General features: G+C 40.0%; 1 protein-coding gene across 2 annotated transcripts in view; it reads left to right on the top strand.

The window, feature by feature from the left end:
• Positions 1-11388, top strand: part of LOC148018382 (uncharacterized) — a 65381-nt gene extending 53993 nt beyond the window's left edge. Inside the window, exons 3-6 of one of the 2 annotated variants that reach the window (XM_087662263.1) lie at positions 9935-9969; positions 10078-10158; positions 10600-10685; positions 10779-11388. In XM_087662263.1, the coding sequence (XP_087518389.1) occupies positions 9935-9969; positions 10078-10158; positions 10600-10685; positions 10779-10875 (299 nt within the window). In that variant the 3' untranslated portion in view covers positions 10876-11388. The remainder of the gene's footprint in view (positions 1-9934; positions 9970-10077; positions 10159-10599; positions 10686-10778) is intronic. The other variant, XM_087662262.1, reaches the window with a different exon arrangement.
• The last annotated feature ends 820 nt before the right edge of the window (positions 11389-12208 follow it).

Genomic DNA, 12208 nt, shown 5'->3' with positions numbered 1-12208 from the left:
CTAACATGTCGAAGTTCACTACTTGGTCAAACTTCATGCAACAAATGCTTGAATCTCTGGAACTTTTAGACCTCGTCATTGGTACCTTGCCAAACTAGCTCACCTTGATCAATCCGTCAATGGAGAGCCCACAATGCCACAACCAATGTTGAGTTAATACAGGGGTTTCTTCTTGAGTTCAACTCTCAATTACAGCATTTTCCCCTCGCATTTGAGCATTCATGTGATTGACAGCTATGTGGCTCAAGATCGCACTCGACATATCAATCTTGATTTTGAGCTTCAGGAGTTTTCCATTAAGGAAGGGGATGATTTGAAAGTCAAGTTAGCCAAATATCGATAGTTACTGGCCAAGTTTGCCACTATTGGCTCCCCAAAGTCATACAACGATCATGTCACATTCTTCTTGAACAAGTTGCCTGACAAATACTTTCATTTTATCCAACACATTATCTCACTCCATAGATTTTGCCGACCTCCTACGAGTTTGAGTGCCAATTCTTGCACTATGCGAGGTCGCACGATCAAGTCCACAAGAAGTCCTCCATACAAATCCATTCAGAGATGTGAGTGTTGGCCGCCTTTTCTTCAGGAGGGAAACCAACAATGGCAAGTGAAACTGGGCTATAACTCACATAAAGCAGTAGTCCCTTCAATTAATACCTGGTCTTTTGACATACACACACAAATAGAGACCTCACTCCCTCGCTCAACACTAGATTGGCCCCGAAGACCGGCGCTCCTCTTGGTATTTTTTCATCAGTTAAAAGATGGAAGGTTACTAAAAAAATGAAATGTTCCAAAGTACAAAACATGTGAACTATTGGCTTTCATATTTTTTGAGTAAATTTCAGCTGCATAAGGATAGTACAACATATCCAGAACAACATCCCTTTCTGAGTAAATTTCAGCTGCATAAGGACAATACAACATATCCAAAACAACATCCCAAGTAGAAAAACACTTTCTATGAGCATAACTCAATAATTCAAGTGCAGAATTGCAATTTGCGGAACTCTGTATTTATTGTTTTTCACTTGTTCCTAGACTTGTTCTTAGCCTTAGTCCATTCAAGTTTTGTTTCATACCAGTTGGACTACAAACCCTTTAACCTTGGCATCCTTCCAGCAGTAAAATAGTCCCACAAATAACACTAAATCAGAGCTGAAAACCCTGTTCTTGTGTGATGTGGTCAATGCTTTCTTTAGTTCTTGCATCGGAGAATCATTCAGCTACTCTTGAACTTGAACAGTGAGGCTCTTGCCTCAGCAGAAGAGCAAAGAAAACACAGGAATGTACATTCGATTGAATCAGCCCATCATGTAGAGCATTTCCTCTGAGAATTGTGTAACCCATACATTGTGCATTATTCAATGAGATACAATATTTAACTGTACAATAGAAAATGTTCATTGCTTCAAAAAGCGTTCTATGTCACTGTAGATTCCAGCAAGAAAGCTTCTTGGTAAAGTTGCAATAATTGAGGCGAATCTGCCAATTCAGCCTCTTTCATCCATTTGGCATCCATTGGTGAATAATTCTTGAACTTCACTAAAAATCTTCTTGTAAATCTACCTTTCACTTTCCTATCCTTATGTGACAGGATTCGCTTAGGAACTAGAATCTCATCTAATTTTTCTACTTCAGGCTGTTCCTCTTGAACCATATCTTCTGGCACTTCACCAATAAAAGGCCTCAATAGGCTCACATGGAATGCATTATGAATTTTCCAATTCTCTGGCAATTTCAGCCTATATGCCACATCATTGATCTTCTCTGAGACTTGAAAAGGGCCATAGTAACGCATACTCAGCTTGGGAAACAAACGTTCCTTGCCCTTTTGTTTTCTCAAACGTGCCTTTTCAAAATGCAAGAAGACCCAATCATCCTTTTTGAACAAGGGTTCTTGATCAAGACTATCAGCAGCTCTTTCCTGGCTTGTGACTTTTCTAAGGCATACTTGACCTTTTTATATGCTTCTTCCCAATCTTTTACATAACAATCTGCTTCAAAAATGTTATCTTTTGTCTGCAAAATGGGAGGCAGCTTCTTTTCACCTTCCACAATCTCAAAAGGTGCTTTGCGTGTAGATGAGTGCACTGTATTATTGTATGCATACTCAACCAATGGCAAGTAGTGTTCCCAAGAAGTCTTATGGTCTGAAACATAATACTTCAGTATATCTAAAATAGTCGAATTTGCTTCTTCAGACTGTCCATCCGTTTCTAGATTGAAAGAAGATGAAAATTTCAGCATAGTGCCCATGTTTTCAAACAATGCTTTCCAAAACAAGCTAGTCATACTTGGGTCTCTATCACTGACAATGGACCGTGGCATTCCATGGTACTTGAGGATATCATGCATAAATATCTTTAGCTTGTGTTCTGACCTAACCTTTTTCCTTACTGGAATGAAATGTGCTTGTTTGTTGAATCTGCAAATGATAGTCCAGATTCCATCATTCCTTGAAGAAGTTCTTGGAAGATTAAAAATGAAATCCATGGCAATACTTTTCCATGGCCTTTCTGGAATAGGCAGTGGTTGCAATAACCGTGGTGCCTTCTGTCTATCAAATTTGACCTTTGACATATAAGGCAAGATTTGACATATGCATCTACATTAGATCTCAAGGCTGACCAATAGAAGAAAGTCTCTACCGCTTTGACTGTAGCATTTATACCAGGATGCCCTGTATACGGTGGAGCATGCCATTCTAATAAAACTTTTGGCCTTAGCTGTTTTGTAACCCATAGTCTTCCATGCAACATGATAAAGCCTTCTTTGAACACGTAATGATCATGATGTTGGTCATTGATCAACTGTTCTTAGATTTTAGAGAAAATTTCATCATCAACATATTGCTCTTTCATATCATCCAATTCATGGTGATAAGAAATTGAAATAGTTGACACATGTGGTTTGCGAGATAAAGCATCTGCAACTACATTCTTCTTGCCTTCCACATGCACTATCTGAAAATAAAACATAGATAGGAAATTTGCGCAACGCATGTGTTTCTTTGATCTTCCAACTAGAAAGTGCATGGATCACAGCCAATAACTCTTTTTCATAAATTTGGTAAGTTCTACTCTCATATGCTACAACTTGGCCATTCTGCATTAATATAGCACCAATGCTATATCCACATGCATCACAGTGCACTACAAATGGCTTAGACGGATCTGGCAAAATAAGTATTGGATCTGTAGTCATTTTCCCCTTCAAATATCTAAATGTTGATTTCTCTTTGTTAGTCCATTGCCATTTGACATCCTTCTTTTCAAGTGCATGTAAAGGAGAAGCAATCCTTGCAAAGTGTCTTACAAATCTTCTGTAGTAAAAGCTTAGGCCAAGGAAATTGCGGACATCATGAACGGTTTTCAAGTCTGGCCAAGAGACAATTGCTTCTATCTTTGCAGGATCCATCTTTACACCATCTTTAGAAACTATGAGCCTAAGGAAGTGAATCTCTTCTAAAAAGAATTCACTCTTCTTACCATTAATGAGCAATCTATTACGCTTAAGCTCATTAAAGACTGTAACTAAGTGTTTTCTATACTCCTCTTCATTCTTTGAAAAGATAATCATATCATCAAAGAATGTGCCGACGAAACTTCGATAAGGGCGGAAAATTCTATCTATCATCTTATTAAACGTGGCAAAAGCATTGGTCAATCCAAAAGGCATGACTAAAAATTTATAGAGACCAAATGTTGTTCTAAAAGCAGCCTTATGGATATCCTCTAGCCTGATTCTGATCTGACGGTACCCACTTTTCAAATCTATCCTGCTAAACATTCTTGCTTCCTCTAATCAATCAATAATGTCATCTATTCTCGGAATTGGAAACCTTTTCTTGTTCGTGTTCTTATTCAAGGCTCTGTAGTCAATACACATTCTCCAAGAGCCGTCTTTTTTTTGAACTAGCAACAGAGATTAACAAAACGGAGAACTACTGGGCTCTAAAAGCTCATTAACCTATGTCATAATCTCTTTCCGTTGCGCTGCACTGACCCTGTACGGTGGCCTATTGGGCGGACTAGTCCTCGGAATAAGATCTATGGTATGATCTTCAGGCCTCTTAGGGGGTAACTCTTCTGGTAACGAATCTGAGAAACAGTCATTGAATTTATCCAAGAAAGCCCTTCTACTTTCATTTAGTACAAACACATTACTGCCAACTTCATTAACTTGCTTTGCAAAAACCAAGTACGTAGAAACATGATTTTTCATTACAGAAGGAATTGTAGAAGCAGAAACAATTGGGATAGACTCTCCTTTAAGCTTCACATCTAAAACATGAGTCTTGCTTCTATGTACAAGAGTAATCATTCTGTTGTAAGTATCCAATGGCACCATGGAATACCCAAACAGAACATTAGAGCCCTCTAAAGGCATAATATGGAACTCCTCTGTGACCACATAGCTCTGGATGTGCATACAGAGTTTGCCAAGAATGGGGGTGACAAGTTTAGTATCTCCTAGGCATGCCAAATCAGCCTGTCCATCTGGTCCCATTTCCTCGGGATGTATATCCAGCTTAGCTGCCAATGCTGGTGATATAAAGTTTGCACAAGCTCCAGGATCAAAGAAAATAAGCATTGTGGAATCTCTGATATTTCCCCAAGCTCAAGAAATTGCTTCTTCTTCTTGCTAGGATCCTGCTTAAACTGAGAATCCTTCTTTTCAGTGCCTTTAAAGCTCTCAACTTTTCCTTTTAACAATGCATTTGCCACACCAACATTTTCAATTAACTGTACCATATTTGTAATAGTGGTCTTAGTACTATAATCCTTGATGGCTTCGAGCAAACCGCAACAATACTTTTCAATTTGTTTTGACAGGGGCACTATCCTGTAAGAACTCACCGGCAAAAGTGCTTCCCAAAATTTCTTATTGTACTCTTCTAAATCTGCACAATTTGTCTCGTCAAATTTATGCATGCAGTCAGGACATCTATTTCAAACATGCTAGTTAACCATGAAGCTGCAAACAACTGTTTAAAATGGACCCAAGTGGCAGGTGCATGTCCTTGCATCAACAATATGTTCCACCACTGCAAAGCATTACCTTTCCAAAAAAGTTGCAGCCGTCCGCACCTTAGAAGTCTCAGTAAAATTCCCTCCAGTGTAAGCACAAACTGCTGTATAAATGTCAAAGCTTTCAGCTTATCTTGCATACCATTGAAGGTTTCAAACTTTAATGCCTGACCACCCTCTTTATAGTCTTTAGGCTTTGCACTTTTTGGTGTCAGGTTGTCATAGATACATGGCTGTAAAAAGGGGAGTCCCTTAGGCGCATTATCAGCATTAATTTCACCTGTCTTAGCTGCCATATGCCCACTTGGTTGAGATAAACCAGCCATTGCATTTTGTACTCCAGGCATCAAATAAGGACTCTGCAAAGTCTGATAACCGGGCTGTAGACCAACATTAGCATAAAGTGGGTTCACTGCCTTAGTAGGCATCATTCTTGGTGGCCCTCTAGGCAAGTATCCTTGATAACCAGTGGGTAATCCAACCATTTCTTGAAAAATTGACCAACCACGAAAATAACCAAGATAGGTAGCAAACTGAGGAATAGTCTGCTGTGCCACTTGTCCATTATTGCCTTGACCATTCACTCCTTGGTCTTGTGCTTGTGCTTCTTGTTGCACTGGACCCTTCTCCATGTTTGGTGTCTTTTTAACATGCTCATGCATATTAAAGGTTTGCCTATTTGAGCGCTCCATGGTATGATGTGATGACTCAGCCTGAGAATCCTCGTTATGTGACCTCATAAATTTTTGCATCTGAGGATTCTTTACAAGGCGTTCGAAAGAGCCAACCATACTAAGGAGTTGTGCCATAAACAAGTCCTCCTGTTCTTGCTCCTCATCCTGTGGTTCAATCTTGGTTCTAGAAGGTGCGGACACCTATGTACCAATACTCTCTTCGGTGTCTATGAGCAGAAGAAGAACTCTCTCTTCATGAGGGAGTTTTCCTTTGCCTTTGTCTATGTCTGCCATCTCTCTAGTCCTGTATCCAGCAAATACTGTATCCAAGAAAAATTTCGTAGTCTTTCTCACGTGTAATCTCTGTAAAATCTGTGTGTATGGCCTTTTCACCCAAACTGTCCGAGCTTAAATTCTTATAGAAAAGAATTCAAATCTCGAGGATTGAACCATGAAACCGGTCTATGACTCACATAAAGCAGTAGTCCCTTCAATTAATACCTGGTCTTTTCACATACATACACAAATAGAGACCTCACTCCCTTGCCCAACACGAGATTGGCCCCGAAGACCGGCGCCGCTCTCGGTATTTCTTTATCAATTAGAAGATGGAAGGTTATAAAAAAAATGAAATGTTTGAAAGTACAAAGCCTGTGAATAGTTGGCTTTCATATTTTCTAAGTAAATTTCAGCTGCATAAGGACAGTACAACATATCCAAAATAACATCCCTTTCTAAGTGAATTTCAGCTGCATAAGGATAGTACAACATATCCAGAAAAACATCCCAAGTAGGAAAACACTTTCTGTGAGCACAACTCAATAATTCAAGTGCAGAATTGCAATCTGCAGAACTCTGTATTTACTGTTTTTCACCTGTTTCTTGACCTATTCTTAGCCTTATTCCATTCTAGTTCTGTTCCATACCAGTTGGACTACAAACCCTTTAACCCTCTCATCATTCCAGCAATAAAACAGTCCCACAAACAGCACTAAATCAGAGCTGAAAACCTTGTTCTTGTGTGGCGTGGTCTACACTTTCTTTAGTTCTTGCATGGGAGGAGCATTTAGCTGCTCTTGAACCTGAATAGTGAGGCTTTTGCGTGAACAGAAGAGCAAAGAAAACACAGAATTGTACATTGGATTGAATCAATCCATCATGCAAAGCATTTCCTTTGAGAATTGAGAGAGGGTTGACTAGAGGGAGCAAGCTCTACCTCCGTACATGAGTCAGAGACAAAGAAGTACTCTCCCTAGCTGATGTACTTGCAGCAATCTGCCCTCAGCCCTTGAAAACTTCATGCTTAGATCTGCCCCTCCTGCCTATTACATTTTTTTAAAAATGGTCTCACTCTCTTTTGGGAATTTGTGCCCAAATTGTGACAGATGACATACATGTAACAATTTTTCCGTTTAAACCTTCCATTCTAAAATTCTCCATTATCGGTGCAAAATTTGACTTGGACACAGACTAGAAAATTAATCCTCGTGCAACAACAAAAATAATGATGCGAACAGATTCTGGGGTCCAAAAATAGTCACTCCCTAAATTTTAGGGATGGTGACCCGTGCATTCCTCAAGTTGTTCTGAGCAACTTTTATCATTGCAACCATATCAAAAAGTGTAATGTGGCTCAGTTGCAATAACATTTATTCCGTGGGCATTCTCATATGTGCATCTTCTTTCTTGGCCAGACTCATTGTGCTGCACCATCTCCAGTGGCTAAGCACATAGTCCTAAACCACTGGCATTCTATTCTTCGGTGCCCATTCAATCCGCTCCCAAGGCTCAGACAAATCATTAGTCCAATTTGTCCTAATGGTTGCCTCTTCTGGCCATGCAAAGATCTTGGCTTAATCCAAGAGAACTGTCGGGCTAAAAAGAAACAACATCTAAAGAAAAGAAAAATAAAATATTCATACAAGTAAACAAGGAAAGCAACTGTAAAAATTATCACCACCTGGTGACAGATGCGAAGGCAAGCCACTACAAGGGTTACACCCCTTCCACCGACGGAACCAAAGAAACACAATTCTATTGGCATCAAATTCCGAAGAAAGTTAGGTTTTGCACACATTGTTAGAGGTCGTGGGCCATGTGGATGAGGAGTGTGATACCAAGGCCCATGGTCTTTCTCCTAGAAAACCATCGTAAACTGTTGTGACTGCCTCCACTCCAGCTGACCAGTCCAGCAAGGCTACGCCTCTCATTGCTTCACCATTTGCTCCATCTGCCCCAACAGCTAAGAGATATGTGGCACATGGATAGTCTTAGTAGCATATATCCTTCACTACTCCTGAAGGATTGGCTAATTGGTCTGCGAGTGGCTCATGTATTGCACTTTACTCATCCATTCCTAGGGTATCGATTTCAGCTTCTAGGAGGACTTCCCTGCATCGCGCATGTAATGGTGGCCACACACTTAGTCTTTTCCTTGTTTTAGACTTCTGTTGCATACTTACATACTTATTGCATTATACTTAGCTTTGCTTTCTTTTATTTCAGCTTTGTTTATTTGGAGTTTCTCATTACTCACCTTTGTGCTTGCAAATTTTCATCTCTTTTATAGGATTTTGTATTTTAGGGTAGGGCTAAGATGTAGGCTTGCACCAGTCCTTCCTGAGTTGGAGATAGGAGGTGTGCACTGTTCCTTTTTTGGTTTCATCTACTTGGAGTTTTGCTCTTCTACGAGTATGGAAGCTTCTCCTCCCGCGGTGGATTGTGCAGCATCTCTCTTGATGCTATCGTGGTAGTGTCTTGTATCCTTGCTCTTCTAGTAGGGATGCTTCATCATTTTCATCCACATGGTTCTTGGCACCACATGAAGGTAGACATCCTCAAGCTCCTCTTCCTTCTTCAGCATTGGCATCTAGGTTGAGAGGGGGTTCCTACCCTTCTTGGTATTCTATAGGCTTCGGCACTTGCCTTTCATGACATCAGCCTTTTCCCTCTATTGTACCTTCCTCTATTCATTGCATGATTTCATCATCTTTGTACTAGGGCGCTTGGACAAGTGAACAATTTTTCCATGAGGGACAGTGTCCAAGTGGCACCTACTGCATGAGCATTCTTCAACATGTAGTATACTATGCATCCCATTGTGCAGAGTATCCCTGGACAGATCCTAAGTTGTTTCCATTGGTGGATTCTTTGCAGCCCCTAATCTATGCAAAATGCATAATAGGATTGCAATGCCTCATATGGAAATACGTGTCACTGCTATAGGCAGTGTAGAGAATACATAATCCTGTATCAAGCAACTCATAGGAAACACAAATATAATGACATAGAAATATGAGAATACATACTTCAGCACTAATACTCAGCGAATCGGAAACAGAGAACGTGAAAATAGACAAAAACATAGTGAATCATGGCGCCAACTGTCAAATCTTGAATATCATCATAGAAATCCATCATACAATAGGTCGTGAATATCAAGAATGATCAAAATGTGAATGACACCACAAATACCTCTTCAAGCCAGGTTGAAAATTGCCTAAACTATAACTTCATGAGGCATTTTAAGTCTAGTTCATACAGGAAATAGTAAAGACGAAGGCTCTAAACCATGCTATTTTGTAGTTTTAAAAATTTTCAAGTTAAATTTTTTTTCATACTAATATCGTATCGTACCATTTAGTTCTGTATTTTATTGTACCATACCGTATCATACCTGACAACTATGGTGGTGGTTGATCTACAGACAGCTCCAGTTTGACTGCTGAGCATTTGAACTTCATTGTATTTCTCTCCTGATTAATAGAATTAACCACACCTTTTTCACAAAATTGGGACTTTTCTGTTGATTCTTTGGAGCATTTTCTGTATAAATACATTAGATTCCATGATATTGATCCAGATCAGTTGTCTCCTTTTCCAATGTGTTTGGCAGAAGCTATGCCCACAGTCTGTTACAGTTCTTTCACCAAAAAGAAGGGAGGAGAGGCATAGAGAATATCTCTCTTTTAATAGATGTACCTAATATCTCAAGTAAATGAAAAGCTTAAATAAATATCATCTCAGCCCTTTGCCCCTTTGGAATAAAACTATGTAAAAATGTACAAGGATTTTGTATTTATTGTAGCACACGGTGCACAACCATGTCTTGATTAAACAGAAAACCACTCCCATTGAGTTCTAGCATGTTTTTCTATCAGAAGCAATTTTGTGCAGTGCGAAGTTACTTTTGTTCTGAGGGTATTTATCTATTTTAATCAGGTTTTGGGCGTGCAGTATCTGATGGTGCTTTTATTGTAAGAACATTTTCCTGCCCTTATCCATGTCATATTATTCAACATGAAACAGCATGATATCCATGGACTAATGACATTTATCTAAATGAAGTGATGTGCTCTCTGCAGGCAACCATATGTGATGTAGCAGTAGATCCCAGCTATCAAAGGAGAGGGATTGGACTAAAAATAGTGAAGGATCTTGTAAAGGTCAGTCTCTGTTTCATTAAGTTGCATTTCTTGCTCAAAGGGTCAAGAATCTTCTCTATTATAACTAAACATTCTGCCAGCTGGATTTCATGGAATGTAAGTCCCACTTGCTGATGTCTGAAGTTTAACTTTTTAAGGATGAAGTTTACCTTCTTATAGACAATAAAGGTTATGTCTAGTTATCTGTGTGCGCCATTACATGCCAGAGTTTATGCCTTATAGGATCATGGTCATCCTATGTCAGTCCACTTTTCTTTTGTGCAACTTTCGATATACCATAGAATTCATTTGTGGATTTTGGTTGTTCCTGACATGCATATGGGAGGGTTTATTAATCTCTTGGTGGGCATTTGAAAGCTCAAAATTTTCCAAGTACAAAAGCTTTGATTCTATATTCTTTTTGATTTATTAAACTTATATACTTACAATCATGGTTTACAGACTATGAAGAGGAGAGATGGTCCGACTGGCTTCGCTGTTTTCCCTCCTCCTAGGGCACGTCTGTTCTTTTGGACAATAGGCTTTCGGTTAGTATGTGGGTTGTATTTTGTCACTCATGGTTTCTTTTACCTTGTCTGTATGTCGCTCCTCTTAATTAGAGCTACTTTGGAACTGTACAGACCTGACAAGCAGTTCAGATTTATGAGATATCGAGGAAGATTGATTGATGAAGCACTAATGACAAGTGGTGGTGGTGGTGGTGGGTTACCATTCTGATCCAGTCTCTCGTGTATTTCAGGTTCTGAGAGTTTTTAAATGTATATTCACTGTGTACAGTAGAAGTCTTTGAAACAGAACAGCCTTCATGGTTCTAGCGGGTTGCTAGTGCAACTTATTAAATACCATCCTGATCCAGTCTCTCGTGTACATCAGGTTCTGGGAGTTTTTAAATGTATATTCACTGTGTACAGTAGAAGTCTTTGAAACAGAACAGCCTTGATGGTTCTAGCGGACACTCAAATCTTTGAGGGATAAAGCCGTATATGTGATTCAGTTATACAAGGTGGGGACAGCACCATGGTGACTCTGAACATGGACTTGGGTATTAGACACATGCTTCATCATTTCTTTCTGAAAGTTTTAGGAGTGAGGTTTCCCAAATGAAATATTTGAGAAGCCATGAATAGTCGAGTTCGCAATTGAAGCATATTCTTGTGGACATGAGAGGGGGCATCAAAGTGGGCATTCACTCTTCTATGTTATGATCCTTTAATGATGATTTATCTGGCTTTTAGACTAGTAATGACTCTGCATGCTGTGATTTGCTTGATCATGTAGCACAAGCAAGGCTGACTGCACATGAGCTTAGGATATCTGAATGGAAGGTCCATTCTGAGAGGGAGTGTCCAGCCATGCATTCACTCTTCTATTTTCTTGACCCAACGTGATGACTTCTATTCTTTCCATGTCAAACATGACTTTACATGGAGCCATGGCTAAGGTGGGAAAATGCTTGCCAATGTTATGGAGCTACTCTATAAAGTGCTTTTGGGGTTTCTCTAGGAAGGTACTCGTGGACTCTCAGTCTGATACCACTTGTAGTCTGTATGAAGGCACCCGACCCTATTTGGTACCCTATGCTTAAATGTTGCACTCATGATTCATTTGCTCTTGGTTGGTGCTTTGATCTTGGCTCCAACTTGTGTGTGTACTTGGTGGCACGCTTCAGGATAACTGTTATGCGATCTTCATCATTATCAATCTTGTTCACATGCAAGGTTGACGACTTAGATGCAACCTGGTGTTGCGTTGGTGTTGACGAGAGTCTTCGATTGCATGTGCTTCAGAGGCATTCTCGTGCTAGCAATTTACCGGCAAGACAGGCGGCAAAGCAGACATCCCAGTGCCAGGAACTTGCCAGCGAGATAGACAGCGCATTGTCTTAGAAGTAGGATGCAACGCGGGCGAGGGTGAAACTAGCAGGAGGTGTTGCCTTGCGAGTAGGAGATGGTATTGTCAAGGGCGAAAGTTGAAACTAGCAAGAAGGGAGATGAGGAGGGAGCATGAGGCTAGCAAGAGGGAAGATGGATGGTGGAGCAGTGCTGCCAGG

The sequence above is a fragment of the Lygodium microphyllum genome, chromosome 21, assembly GCF_053477565.2.
Source record: "Lygodium microphyllum isolate KBCC chromosome 21, Lygodium_microphyllum_v1.1.10, whole genome shotgun sequence".
NCBI classification, from domain to species: domain Eukaryota; kingdom Viridiplantae; phylum Streptophyta; class Polypodiopsida; order Schizaeales; family Lygodiaceae; genus Lygodium; species Lygodium microphyllum.
This window is presented reverse-complemented; position numbering and strand designations above follow the sequence as displayed.